The sequence below is a fragment of the Budorcas taxicolor genome, chromosome 15, assembly GCF_023091745.1.
Source record: "Budorcas taxicolor isolate Tak-1 chromosome 15, Takin1.1, whole genome shotgun sequence".
In the NCBI taxonomy this organism is placed as follows: Eukaryota; Metazoa; Chordata; class Mammalia; order Artiodactyla; family Bovidae; genus Budorcas; species Budorcas taxicolor.
Genome location: NC_068924.1, coordinates 35,881,567 through 35,895,814, shown reverse-complemented (window position 1 = coordinate 35,895,814; position 14,248 = coordinate 35,881,567). Strand labels below are relative to the sequence as shown.

The following is a 14,248-nucleotide window of genomic DNA, read 5'->3' as shown; positions in this document are numbered from 1 at the left end:
AGAGTCAGACACGACTGAAGCGACTTAGCAGTTGCAGCAGCAGTGAAGCCCGTGGGGTTGCTAAGAGTCAGATACGACCGAGTGACTTCACTTTAACTTTTCACTGTCATGCATTGGAGAAGGAAACAGCAACCCACTCCAGTATTCTTGCCTAGAGAATCCCAGGGACCGGGGAGCCTGGTGGGCTGCTGTTTCTGGGGTTGCACAGAGTCGGACATGACTGAAGTGACTTAGCAGCAGCAGTGAAGTAATACCCTGCTAGGGATTCTACTTGGTGCCCATGTGCCAAGAGCTCTTTCCAACCTGGCCAACGGGAATACGAATCATTCTCAGTTCTTCACAAACCTTGTAGTGGTTTTGCCTGCTACATCTTGCTTTCCCTCTGGCCTCAGATAGTTTCCTCACGTGCATGTGCTGCTCAATACTCAGCTAAATACAGGGAAACCTTCTGCGGATCTCCTGTGCCCTCTCTCTATACTTTCTCTCACAAATTCCATCTACTTGGCATCTTGAAACTCTGAAGTCTTGTCTCTCTACTCAGGAAGCCTGCCAAGCAGCATGTGGGGAACCCCCACATACACACCGCACTACTGCCTGGAAGCTCTCTCAAGACAGTAAGCTGGAACAACTGTGGTGCTTGCCTCACTTGTTTCTCTTCTATCAGAGGCCACTCTCCTGTACTCCTACTGGAAATGTCAGAAACCACTGTTTTATATTTTGTCTTGAGTTTTACTTCTTTAAGTTTGGAGAGTAAATAGAATCCCTGTTCCTCCATAATGGTTTAAAATGGAAAACTTCTTGGTTTCTTTTAGAATCTCTCTGGGTATACCACCAGATATTTCAATCACAATGACTATTACCACCTACCAGCATCTTTATTATCATCAGATTATCATCAACATCATTGCTATACTAACATTTATGAAATATTTACTATATGCTAGAGGATGTATTATCTCATTGAAGACCCATAATAATATTAACCTTCAGATTGCAGAGGCAAAAACTAACGCTAAAAGAAGTTAAATAACTTGCCCAAGGCGACACACCTAATGAAAGTCATAGAACTGACATTTGAACAGAAACAGCCTAACTACTGATGCTGACCACTGTAACAAATAAAATCCTTCAGGGGAGAAAGGAGCAGAAGACCATCCACTTTTATTTTTATCACCTTCAGCTAACAATGCCCTAGGTTACATAGTCATGTTATATACAGAGGGAAAGATTGACTATAGGCAGAAACACGAGATATTTTAGTGACCATAATTCTTCCAATTAGCAAAACATAAGATTATTTTTAGAACTTCTACAATAATAGGTTGGAGCTATCTTAAAAATTTAAAGCATTTGCTTTATGTCTTAGTCGATATAGTTTTATTCACACATACAACAAACAATCTAATAAGTATGATAAATGTTTCCTTTGTTATTAACATAAAGTAGAGTCAAGTTAAATTATACAGAGAGCTCCCTAAGAATTTGTATGTGGTCAAGTGAGTAATAAAATTCAGTTGGCCCACAAAGCTGGAATGGTAAAAGCAGATATAAACTTGAATCTAACCAGGGAACATTTTACTCATCCAGTAAAGGCTTGGTTTGGTGCAATTCCATTTGGCCAACTCACTTATAAAATGACTTTTTCATGTTAAAATATTTAATACTCAATACCTCAAGTCACTGATGTTTGATATGCTTATACTCTAACAACTATAGTTAAACAAAGTGCTTTGGTTTGAATTGTAGTGTTCTCTTACAAAAAGAAACTCTTGGAACACAAAATAGTCTGTTTCCATAAGTTAATGCTATCTTATTAAATGTAAAGCCCCTATTGTCATATCTCAATATTTCTAACCACAAAGCATGAATGTTCATCTATTTCTTTGGAGAACCTAAAGGCATGGGGGACATTAAATTAATTCCTTTGGACAGGCACAAGCAGAACTATCCCTCTTAATTATGTTTACTCTTTTTTTTAATCTTTGGTATTTGGGATCCATATTTTCAATGGCTTTCCTGAAGTCTCGAAATCCCTAACTACAAGTTTTAGAAAATAAAACAATTTCAGTAATTTTGTGGACTTCAATGCTGTTTCGTTAGCCTTAGATATTTCCCATGTAATGAAGTAATAATGGCAAAATTTCTCCAAAGGCAGTACTTTGGACACATACAATAATACATCTGTGCTTAGTGTATCCTTCAAAGTAAGTAAGTCAATGATATAAAAGAATTGTTTCTTTGAACTTTCTGAATTTTTTAATTCAATATAGGAAGCAAAAACAATCATAAAAACCTTTAAGTACCAGCTGCAGCACAAAGTTAGACTGGATCACCAGTTCCCCTCTGTTACCAAGTACTTCCTGGCTATACCATTTTAAGACACTGAAAATCAGTGAGGAAAGGATCTGTTACTGTTTCAGTCATAACTTGGGTGATCCTATTTATCCTATCACAACTATATGTGGCATCAAAGCATAAATAGATTATGACACCACTCATTCCTCAAAGCCCACATTTATAACTATTGTTTGAGGGAGAGAGACCTTTACCATCAAACCATATAAAGGTCCAGCATCGGATTCTCTTTCTTTCTTGTCAATCTAAAGTTTTGAGATCCTCCTCCTCTAGCACTATAAGTTGGTTCCCCACCTGTTTAAAGTCAGAGAGAAGTGTCACAAGACTATGACAAAGACTGGTAATAAAACCATGGCCATACATGCCAATGGACGTTAAAAAATAAAAGCTAGAATCCAAAGGGGAAAAACTCTTGAGAAGTAAGTTTGCAGATTTAGGTAAAGATCTCACAATATGGCACTATTGTTATCAAAAGGGAAACACCTGTTTCTCAGTGCTCAATCATGAAATTTACCATAAAGAGGAACATTTTGGGGTTCCTTTATGTTGCTTTGCTTCCTGCTGTTTATGCCCAGCACAGCCTGGTTCACTACCTTTCTTGTGAAGCTATTTTCCAAACTGTTTCCATAATCCTGCAAAGCAAATACCTTAACTTGAGTTACAGGGCTGGTCCCTCTCTTTTCATTTTTTATCCCAGTAGGTGAGACTGCCCCTGCTGTGTTTGGTGGCTGTGGAGTTGATGGCATCTTTGCTCCAGGTGACACCTGCATGCTGGCCAGCTGAGCGGCATAGAGCTGCTGCAAAACAGGGAAGACAAAAATCATCTCTTTAAATGCAGCTGAAACAGAGCTTCCAAAAAAACTTACCGTATTGTTAGATAACTATTTCTCTGAACACTTTGAAATTTCTCTTTCACTATTTTTAAAGAAGAATATAAAAAATAATAAATAGTATAACAGAAAGAAAGAGCAGTGCTATGGGAGCCATTATTCTGTTCCTGGTCCTTCTAAAAATAAGTTTAGGACCTTAAACAAAGGACTGACTTGCTCTGGAACTCAGTTTCTTCAATCATACAGAAAGGAATTTGATTAAATGGTCTCAAATATTCTTTCGAGTACTTAAAATCATCATAAAGTGCATTAAATGTTGTTATGTCCATTCATGTAATTTTAATATTCATGAACTAAGAAACTGATCTAAACTTTCCTAGGCACTTCTGGAAGAACATCATTCTAATTCAGTACTGACTAAACTTTTCTAGGGATGCTGACCCCTCTGGGGGTTAAGAGTGCTGCCCTCAAGATCCCTAAGGCCCAGTAGCAGTCCCTCCTTCCTCTATGCTGCATATAGCATAATCCTAAAGAGAATATAGCCAGATTTGTGGAGGAAAAAAGTCAAGCTTATTTTTCCTAGCACAGGATGTGAAATCCTTAACTGTCGATTTATTAGCTTTGGGGTGAAACTGGTGATAAATAAATGTGTTAATCCGTTATGGTTAACCAGAATTCAGATACCTCAATTTTAACATAATTTCATGCTTGAAAATGCCATTCAAATATTTTCTTTTCTTCTTATCATCAAGATTAAGCCATTACCTTGATAGTCATATTTTTATCATAATAAATAGAAAGCTTCCTAGTTCATCAACCACAGAGAAAACAGCTCAAACTTTGCCATATTAGTAGAGCAGAAAAAACAGGTGGTTTGTATGTAATTTCCAGCATTACTATCATTCAGATGGACAAATAAAAAAAATTACAGTAATCAAAAACAGACCTTTCAGCACATGTAATTAAATGAAAGCTTAATAAAGAATAATTTGCAAGAGCCAGATGTGCTTATGTCATGATTGTTGCTTTCTTTGGAACAATTTCTCTAATATAACAAGCCTCTAAAGAAATTAAAGTTTCATAATTCTGTATGTGCAATGACTCAGTGGCAAGAAAAATTCACAAGTAATAGCCAGTCAAACTGCTAGAACTTCAGGGAGAAAAAGGACTGTCTTGTTTTCTTTTTACTCTGTTACACTCTTTTCTTTTAAAATTCAGCCAGGTGTCTTCAAAAGGCATGGGAGTGGGGGTGGGATAGAGTTGGTGCTAAGCCAGTGAGGGAACATTCTATACTGAATGGAGTGGAGATGGTTGAGAGTTGGAAAAGTAATGACTATATGGCGATAAATGGTGGCTGGTATCATCAGTAATATGCCTTACTATTGAGTATTAAAGAATCAGGAAAACTTAGACAGGCAAGAGTCCTTAGAAATCATTTATATCTTCATTTTAGCTCCTGATTCACAAGATCAGAAGAAAGTCAATTTTACTCAATCTCGAGTCCTTGAGGAAACTTCAACCAATGAAGAAAAGCTGAAAAACAAATCGTTGGACACAAATCTATTTTTTTTAAGCTGATTAAATTCAGAAATCCTTCAAAATAATTGAACATTATAGTTGCTTTTTAGAAACAGAGTAGTGTTAACTGCTTCCTCTAAAGTTTTAGCAATCATTTATTTTATATTTCTTTCTTAGGATTGTACTTAAGAAAGACAAGCTTCCTTAAGAATTGTGATTTCTTGGAGTTCCTTGGGTGCTGTGGTTACTGATACATTAGATGTAGGAAGAAGTATAGCCATAGTTTATAAAACTTACAGAGCTGGGTAAACTGGACAGTAAAATATTAGATAAGATTTAGTAGAATGAGCCTTGCAATAGAAGTCAGAAATTAAAGTATATTGTAAAGATAGAAAGTGCTCATGAAAATAAATATTTTCACATTCTAACAAAATGTTTTAGATATAAGTATAGACCTTTTCAGATTGAGGACTTTAGATCTCTCTTGGATAAAAGAATGCCATTTATTAACAGGTATAGGTTTACAGAATAATTTCACAAATAGCTCACCTTCTAAGCAAACATTAATTGAATATATTCTGTATGACAGGCTTTGTATTAGGAGCTGTGAAAGTAATTCAGTCGTGTCTGATTCTTTGTGACCCTATGGACTATACAGTCCATGGAATTCTCTAGGCTAGAATACTGGAGTGGGTAGCCTTTCTTTTCTCCAGGGGATCTTCCCAACCCAAGGATCAAACTCAGGTTTCCTGCATTGCAGGCAGATTCTTTACCAACTGAACTATCAGGGACGCCCAGGCTGGAGAAGAGAAGATCCACTGGAGAAGGGAAAAAGCTACCCATTCCAGGATTCTGGCCTGGAGAACTAGCCCATGCGGCTGCAAAGAGTCAGACGGGGCTGAGTGACTTTCACTTTCATTAGGAGCTAAGGAGGCTTCAAAGTCTTGGAACACACTTATGGCTCTGGAGGGGATGTAAGATAAAGATCCTCAGCATTTCATTTATATCTTTCCTGCAAAGCTTATCATTTTTTAAAAACCTTGTGTATAGAGATGCACTGGTTTCCCTGCTGGCTCAGTGGTAAAGAACTCACCTGCCAATGCAGGAGAAGCGGGTTTGATCCCTGGATTGGGAAGATCACTGGAGAAGGAAATGGCAACCCATTCCACTATTCTTGCCTGGGAAATCCCATTGACAGAGGAGCCTGGTGAGCTACAGTCCACAGGGTTGCAAAAGAGTTGGCATGACTTTAGTGACTAGACAACACAGCTATACACATGCCTTACTATTTTTGATAAACTATAAGCTTATTGAAGTCATGATCAACCTAATTACTTTTGAATGCCTAATATCAAGAATAGTGGATAGCAAATAAGAGATCAATCAGTATTTTCTGAATTAATGTCCTATATAAAATTGCTGGATGTTAGGGAGGAGAGATATTATCTCTATAGATAAGGAAAAAGCAGTGGTATATGACTACATTTATTGTAAAAATGATGAATAATTTTATGGCAATGAGTTTTAAGATATAAAAGGAAAATAAATTCAGTCCAAATTAAATTATTCTATTTTAAGAAACTGTTTTCTTGAAGTCATGTTTAGAATGTTGACTAGATCGGTCCTGAATAACTACTGGCTTCACTAACTCACCTTACATTTTCCTAACACAAATTGTAGTACTAATTTTTTCTTCTTAGCCTAATTACGTATAAATTTAAATTTTCCCTAAATTTTACTGCATTGTTTTCTGAAAAAACATAAAATATTAGTTATTTAAATAAATAGCTTTAAGTTAGAAAACTCCTTTGAAAACTAATGGTTTAGGAAGGAAAATAGGTTCAGTTCACTTCATTCGCTCAGTCGTGTCCGACTCTTTGCGATCCCATGAATTGCAGCACGCTAGGCCTCCCTGTCTATCACCAACTCCCAGAGTTCACTCAAACTCATGCCCATAGAGTCGGTGATGCCATCCAGCCATCTCATCCTCTGTCATCCCCATCTCCTCTTGCCCCTGATCCCTCCCAGCATCAGAGTCTTTTCCAATGAGTCAACTCTTTGCATGAGGTGGCCAAAGTATTGGAGTTTCAGCTTTAGCATCATTCCTTCCAAAGAACAACCAGGACTGATCTGCTTTAGAATGGACTAGTTAGATTTCCTTGCAGTCCAAGGGACCCTCAAGAGTCTTCTCCAACACCACACTTCAAAAGCATCAATTCTTCAGTGCTCAGCTTTCTTCACAGTCTAACTCTCACATCCATACATGACCACTGGAAAAACCATAGCCTTGACTAGACGGACCTTAGTCGGCAAAGTAATGTCTCTGCTTTTGACTATGCTATCTAGATTGGTCATAACTGTTCTTCCAAGGAGTAAGTGTCTTTTAATTTCATGGCTGCAGTTACCATCTGCAGTGATTTTGGAGCCTAGAAAAATAAAGTCTGACACTGTTTCCACTGTTTCTCCATCTATTTCCCATGAAGTGATGGGACCACATGCCATGATCTCAGTTTTCTGAATGTTGAGCTTTAAGCCAACTTTTTCACTCTCCACTTTCACTTTCATCAAGAGGCTTTTTAGTTCCTCTTCACTTTCTGCCATAAGGGTGGTGTCATCTGCATATCTGAGGTTATTGGTATTTCTCCCAGCAATCTTGATTCCAGCTTGTGCTTCTTCCAGCCCAGCGTTTCTCATGATGTACTCTGCATAGAAGTTAAATAAGCAGGGTGACAATATACAGCCTTGACGTACTCCTTTTCCTATTTGGAACCAGTCTGTTGTTCCATGTCCAGTTAAACTCTAGCTAATACCCTCTTCCAACAACACAAGAGAAGACTCTACATATGGACATCACCAGATGGTCGACACTGAAATCAGATTGATTATATTCTTTGCAGCCAAAGATGGAGAAGTTCTATACAGTCAGCAAAAACAAGAGTGGGAGCTGACTGTGGCTCAGATCATGAACTCCTTATAGCCAAATTCAGACTAAAATTGAAGAAAGTGGAGAAAACCACTAGACCATTCAGGTATGACCTAAATCAAATACAGTGGAAGTGAGAAATAGATTTAAGGGACTAGATCTGACAGACAGAGTGCCTGATGAACTATGGATGGAGGTCTGTGACATTATACAGGAGACAGGAATCAAGACCATCCCCAAGAAAAAGAAATGAAAAAAGCAAAATGGCTGTCTGAGGAGGCCTTACAAATAGCTGTGAAAAGACAGGAAGCAAAAGCAAAGGAGAAAAAGAAAGCTATACCCATTTGAATTCAGAGTTCCAAAGAATAGCAAGGAGAGATAAGAAAGTCTTCCTCAGTGATCCATGCAAAGAAATAGAGGAAAACAATAGAATGGGAAAGATTAGAGATCTCTTAAAGAAAATTAGAGATGCCAAGGGAACATTTCATGCAAAGATGGGCTCAATAAAGGACAGAAATGGTATGGACCTAACAGAAGCAGAAGATATTAAGAAGAGGTGGCAAGAGTACACAGAAGATCTGTACAAAAAAGATCTTCACAACCCAGATAATCACGATTGTGTGATCACTCACCTAAAGCCAGACATCCTAGAATGCAAAGTCAAGTGGGCCTTAGAAAGCGTCACTACAAACAAAGCTAGTGGAGGTGATGGAATTCCAGTTGAGCTATTTCAAATCCTGAAAGATGATGCTGTGAAAGTGCTGCACTCAATATGCCAGCAAATTTGGAAAACTCAGCAGTGGCCACAGGACTGGAAAAGGTCAGTTTTCATTCCAATCCCAAAGAAAGGCAATGCCAAAGAATGCTCAAATATAGCACAGTTGCACTCATCTCACAGGCTCGTAAAGTAATGCTCAAAACTCTCCAAGTCAGGCTTCAGCAATATGTGAACCGTGAACTTCCAGATGTTCAAGCTGGTTTTAGAAAAGGCAGAGGAACCAGAGATCAAATTGCCAACATCCGCTGGATCATGGAAAAAGCAAGAGAGTTCCAGAAAAACATCTATTTCTGCTTTATTAACTATGCCAAAGCCCTTGACTGTGTGGATCACAATAAACTGTGGAAAATTTTGAAAGAGATGGGCATACCAGATCACCTGACCTGCCTCTTGAGAAACCTGTATGCAGGTCAGGAAGCAACAGTTAGAACTGGACATGGAACAACAGACTGGTTCCAAATAGGAAAAGGAGTACGTCAAGGCTGTATATTGTCACCCTGCTTATTTAACTTCTATGCAGAGTACATCATGAGAAATGCTGGGCTGGAAGAAGCACAAGCTGGAATCAAGATTGCCAGGAGAAATGTCAATAACCTCAGATATGCAGATGACACCACCTTTAAGGCAGAAAGCGAAGAGGAACTAAAGAGCCTCTTGATGAAAGTGAAAGAGAAGCTTGAAAAAGTTGGCTTAAAGCTCAACATTCAGAAAACTGAGATCATGGCATGTGATCCCATCACTTCATGGGAAATAGATGGAGAAACAGTGGAAACAGTGTCAGACTTTATTTTTCTAGGCTCCAAAATCACTGCAGATGGTTACTGCAGCCATGAAATTAAAAGATGCTTACTCCTTGGAAGGAAAGTTATGACCAACCTAAACAGCATATTCAAAAGCAGAGACTATACTTTGCCAACAATGGTCCATCTAGTCAAGGCTATAGTTTTTCCAGTAGTCATGTATGGATGTGAGAGTTGGACTATAAAGAAAGCTGAGCACCAAAGAATTGATGCTTTTGAACTGTGGTGTTGGAGCAGACTCTTGCGAGTTCCTTGGACAGCAAGGAGATCCAACCAGTCCATCCTAAAGGAGAACATCTTGGGTGTTCATTGGAAGGACTGATGTTGAAGCTGAAACTCCAGTACTTTGGCCAACTGATGCAAAGAGCTTACTCATTGGAAAAGACCCTGATGCTGGGAAAGATTGAGGGCAGGAGGAGAAGGGGACGACAGAGGATGAGATGGCTGGATGGCATCATTGACTCGATGGACATGGATTTGGGTGGACTCTGGGAGTTGGTGATGGACAGGGAGGCCTGGCGTGCCGCAGCGCATGGGATTGGAAAGAGTCGGACATGACTGAGCGACAGAACTGAACTGAACTACTACATAATAGTTTATAAAAATATCATTTCATGTAAGATTCTCAGATCATTGTTCATAGTTATAATGATGATGATAATGAACACTCATTTCCACGCAACACTGAGGTTTAAAAAATCAACAGTGTAGTAAAGCTTACATTAGCCTTAGACTAAGTCCTGTAAACTTTGATGAAAACTGTTTTTGTAAATATAGGTCTTTCCATGTTAATTTTGCAAAAATGTTGAGTGGTCATTTGGGATATTGAATTGTCTCTTTATCTAAAATATATAAAAGACATAGAATACATACATGTAAAAATGAGCCTAGCTATATATTTTTCAAAATTATAAAATCACTCATATTTTATAGGAGCACTGTAAGAAACACTTTCACTATTTTATGGCTAAAAAAATTCTACATTTATTATTAGTTCAGTTTTAATAAAGTAGCCAGTATTAAAATTTTTGTAAGCTGAACAGTAACATACTTAGTACCTACAACTGAAAGGAGCTTAACAGATCATTTAGTCTAGTCTGACCTCTTCATTGTACTGATAAGCCAAGGTCTAGAGAATAAAAGTAGCATGCCCAAGATCATATAGCTAGTACTGGAAGGAGAATAAGAACTCTTTAGTTCTCGTTTCAACATTATTATTTAAGTAGAAATGGATAGATGAATCAATCTTTGTACCTTTCAAGCACATTTCCAGTATTGGTGAATTTTTTCAATGGCAAACCTTTATTTAGTGTACTGTTACCTAAACACTGTTCTAAACAATAGAAGTGCAACAACAAGCAACTCAGAAATGGTCCCTGTTTAACGGCACTATTAAACCCTTTGGAAGTAACTATGAATGATGGCTAGGATAAGTGCTGAGAAAGAAAACTATAGAATGTCAAGAGACTGTCTAACAAGAGTATTTAACATAGTTTGGAGGATAAAAATAGTTTCTCTGAGGAAGTAATGCTTTGAGAACTACCCAGGTGGAAAAGTTGATAGAGTATTCCAGAAAGAAGAAACATCAATTACCGTGGCTCTGAGCCAATAAAAGGAAAGAAAATAACGTTTTCAAGGAACGTAAAGAAGGCCAACAAGGCAGGACTATTGAGGGGACACAGAGTGGCATGGGAAGAGGCAAAAGAGGGAGAATCAAGACACAAAGACTCTTTTCTATGTTTCACTACCAGCTTATTGGCCAAACCTGTAAGTAAATTGGATTAAGAAAGTCCTATGACAATCTCACAAACCCACAAATATATACCTCTAGTTGTGTTTCAGGAGTCCTGTGTCCTGAGACTAGCCTTAAAGAAAAACCTATTTTATATTTGTATTCTAGTGACACTTTTATAACTAAGTCCACTTAGATTTAACACAAAACAGTAGGTCCTACCAACCAAACTCAGCCTTACCGTGAAATTCTTGAGTGTCTTTGAGCACACACACCGGCCTTAGGTCTCATCAGTTCAGTTCAGTCACTCAGGCGTGTCTGACTCTTCGCGACCCCATGAATCACAGCACCCCAGGCCTCCCTGTCCATCACCAACTCCCAGAGTTCACTCAGACTCACGTCCATCGAGTCAGTGATGCCATCCAGCCATCTCATCCTCTGTTGTCCCCTTCTCCTCCTGCCCCCTTCTCCTCCTGCCCCCAATTCCTCCCAGCATCAGAGTCTTTTCCAGTGAGTCAACTCTTCACATAAGGTGGCCAAAGTACTGGGGTTTCAGCTTCAGCATCATTCCTTCCAAAGAAATCCCAGGGCTGACCTTCTTCAGAATGGACTGGTTGGATCTCCTTGCAGTCCAAGAGACTCTCAAGAGTCTTCTCCAACACCACAGTTCAAAAGCATCAATGCTTCGGCACTCAGCCTTCTTCACAGTCCAACTCTCACATCCATACATGACTACTGGAACAACCATAGCCTTGACTAGATGGACCTTAGTCGGCAAAGTAATGTCTCTGCTTTTGAATATGCTATCTAGGTTGGTCATAACTTTCCTTCCAAGGAGTAAGAGTCTTTTAATTTCATGGCTGCAGTCAGCATCTGCAGTGATTTTGGAGCCCCCAAAAATAAAGTCTGACACTGTTTCCACTGTTTCCCCATCTATTTCCCATGAAGATCAAGACCTAAGAAATATATTGTATCAGGGTCATTTTACAACACTACTGTATTGGGGAAGAAAGGCATGCTTTACCTCCCAAGGAGTCAAATTTATGTCAAATTATAATGGATGGTGTCACAGTGTATCTAATACTTACCATAATGTGAAATACACATTCTTTTATACCTGCTTTCTGTGATAAATCACATAAGATCTCCAAAGGAGAGCACCATAGAAAAAAAGGTGAAAGGACTTTTATTCTCATAATCACATGATTTTCACATCACCACTCATCCAGTCATTCAGTTATCACCCCTATTCATTCATGCGCTAATTCAACGAACATATATTGAGCACCATCTCAGTCAGGTACTATGCTAGGTATTTTACCCTTATTTTATTTCATCTTGAAAATAGTTATGTGTAATAGGAATTATTTTCCATCTTTGAATCAGTCTCACTTTAAAGACCATATGCATTCTGCTACTACATGTTAAAATTATTTAAAGTAAGCTATACAGTGAATCACAATGAAACCCATTTCCTGTTCCTAACTACGAGACAAGAATCGTTTTCCAAGAAGAGATTCTGATATTGCTGCTCTTCTGAGCTGTTCTGACATCTTCCAGATGTCTCACAGCTACTTTTTCTAAAATAGTGCCTCACAGTTCTCAAATGGAGAAAGGAGAGTTAAGGGTACTACCAGCCACTTTGAAGGAGTAAGGGGCACAATTTTTAGCTAAACTTCCTTCTCCAACCAAGCTGTGAGCCATAATAGAAGACTCCTGAAATACCCTAGTGACATATGTTTAATAGACTGATAAAGTAAAAAAGAACTATGCAGACTATGGGTAGAAATAGAGAACTTGATAAAAAGGGAAGCTGACAGGGGCTTTAAATTGGCACCAGTAGGCTCTAGTATATGGAAACCAACAGTAAAGAAAAAGCAGACACGACTTCACACGCTGGATTCTCTTTGGAGTAAATTCTCCTGTGTTTTGTCATTTCAATTAGAAAGGGCATTTTAAAGTGGCCTGTCGGAATCTAACCCTGAGAGGGAAAAAAAAAAATTTCTCCTTCAAATACAACTCGCCTATTGGTAGATAATGAAGAAAGGAGGAAAAGAGAAAATGCTATTCTATAAAAACATTCAATAGGCACTGACTTGAAGACTTCAACTCTCTCCTTTATATCCACCTGATTTACTGTGGTTCCATGTAAAGTCTGAGAATCCCAGGCTTCTAACCCAGGTTAACTCAGATTCTGTTCTCATATACTAGACACAACTTGGGGTGTCATAAGGAGATGTTGGAGAAACAAGCAGGTTGGGTAGGGTGGCATTCTTCAGGAAATGTCATTACTTACGTGACTGATGCTGCCTAACACTAGGGCCCAAGCCTGGCTCAGTTCACCAGGGATATCCTGGATTTTGTTACCCTCTCAAAACAATGCTGATGACCATTCTACCAACCAAGGAATGCTATAAAGCTGGGTAAGTTCAGCCGTGAGGCTGTAAGAAGGTGAAAAGGAGACAGGGGTAATTAAGCAGCTTGATTTAGTGCTTGTTCAGCACAGGGAAGAAAGTGTGTCAGTAATAAGTCATTACAGACTGAAGGAGGGGTGGGGGAGAGAGTTTAAAAATAATTTGAAAGAGATCACAAATACTTTTACTTCTCATAAACCTTCAATGTCAACAAAATGATCCAGGAAATATAGCTGTGGTTTTATGGAAGGAAAGAACTGAAGTCCTTGTTTTCAGCATAGAAGGCACTTGTTTAGCTATACCCCTCATATTTGACACCATCGAAAACTCGAGAGAGGAGCAACAGGGAAAGAGCAACTCCTCCCACTCATCACAGTCACATACTGGCTTAATTCCAAGTCAGCCCCCCTGCCCCTCCTGCATAATTTTTATTGCCATATTTTCCTTTCCTATTAACTGCTCCTATTTTTCATAATTCTACTCATCACTTTCTCCTTAAAGACTTTCCTGTCCACTGCCTCCTTTGTGTTCCCACTATATCTCTTTCTCTATCTCTGTGTACTTTCTCCAAACTGTGAGCTCCCTAATTAAGGGAAGAATTAAGTCGTATTTGTTTTTATGTCCCTAGAACCTAACTTAATGTCTCACAATTAATACATGCTCTGTTAATATGAACCACTAAAACCCCTTCATTTTGCTTTCTTGTCTCTGTCTCCTTAAAATTGCTATAATTTCTGCCCACGCTCTTTTCTTAGTATACTTTTCCTCACACCTTCTCCAAAAGGAACCCCAGAGATGGAGGTAATTTCTCTTCACTTATGTCTTCTTGAACCAATAAGCATGTGAATTCACCATGTAATGTATTGATTTTCTTGCAAAGAAACATCAGACAACACAA

General features: G+C 38.6%; 1 protein-coding gene across 3 annotated transcripts in view; it reads right to left on the bottom strand.

Moving 5' to 3' along the window:
• Positions 1-14,248, bottom strand: part of SOX6 (SRY-box transcription factor 6) — a 708,935-nt gene that overhangs the window by 86,439 nt on the left and 608,248 nt on the right. For 2 of the 3 annotated variants that reach the window (XM_052652397.1, XM_052652398.1), the window contains exon 10: positions 3,003-3,152. In XM_052652397.1, the coding sequence (XP_052508357.1) occupies positions 3,003-3,152 (150 nt within the window). The remainder of the gene's footprint in view (positions 1-3,002; positions 3,153-14,248) is intronic. The other variant, XM_052652399.1, reaches the window with a different exon arrangement.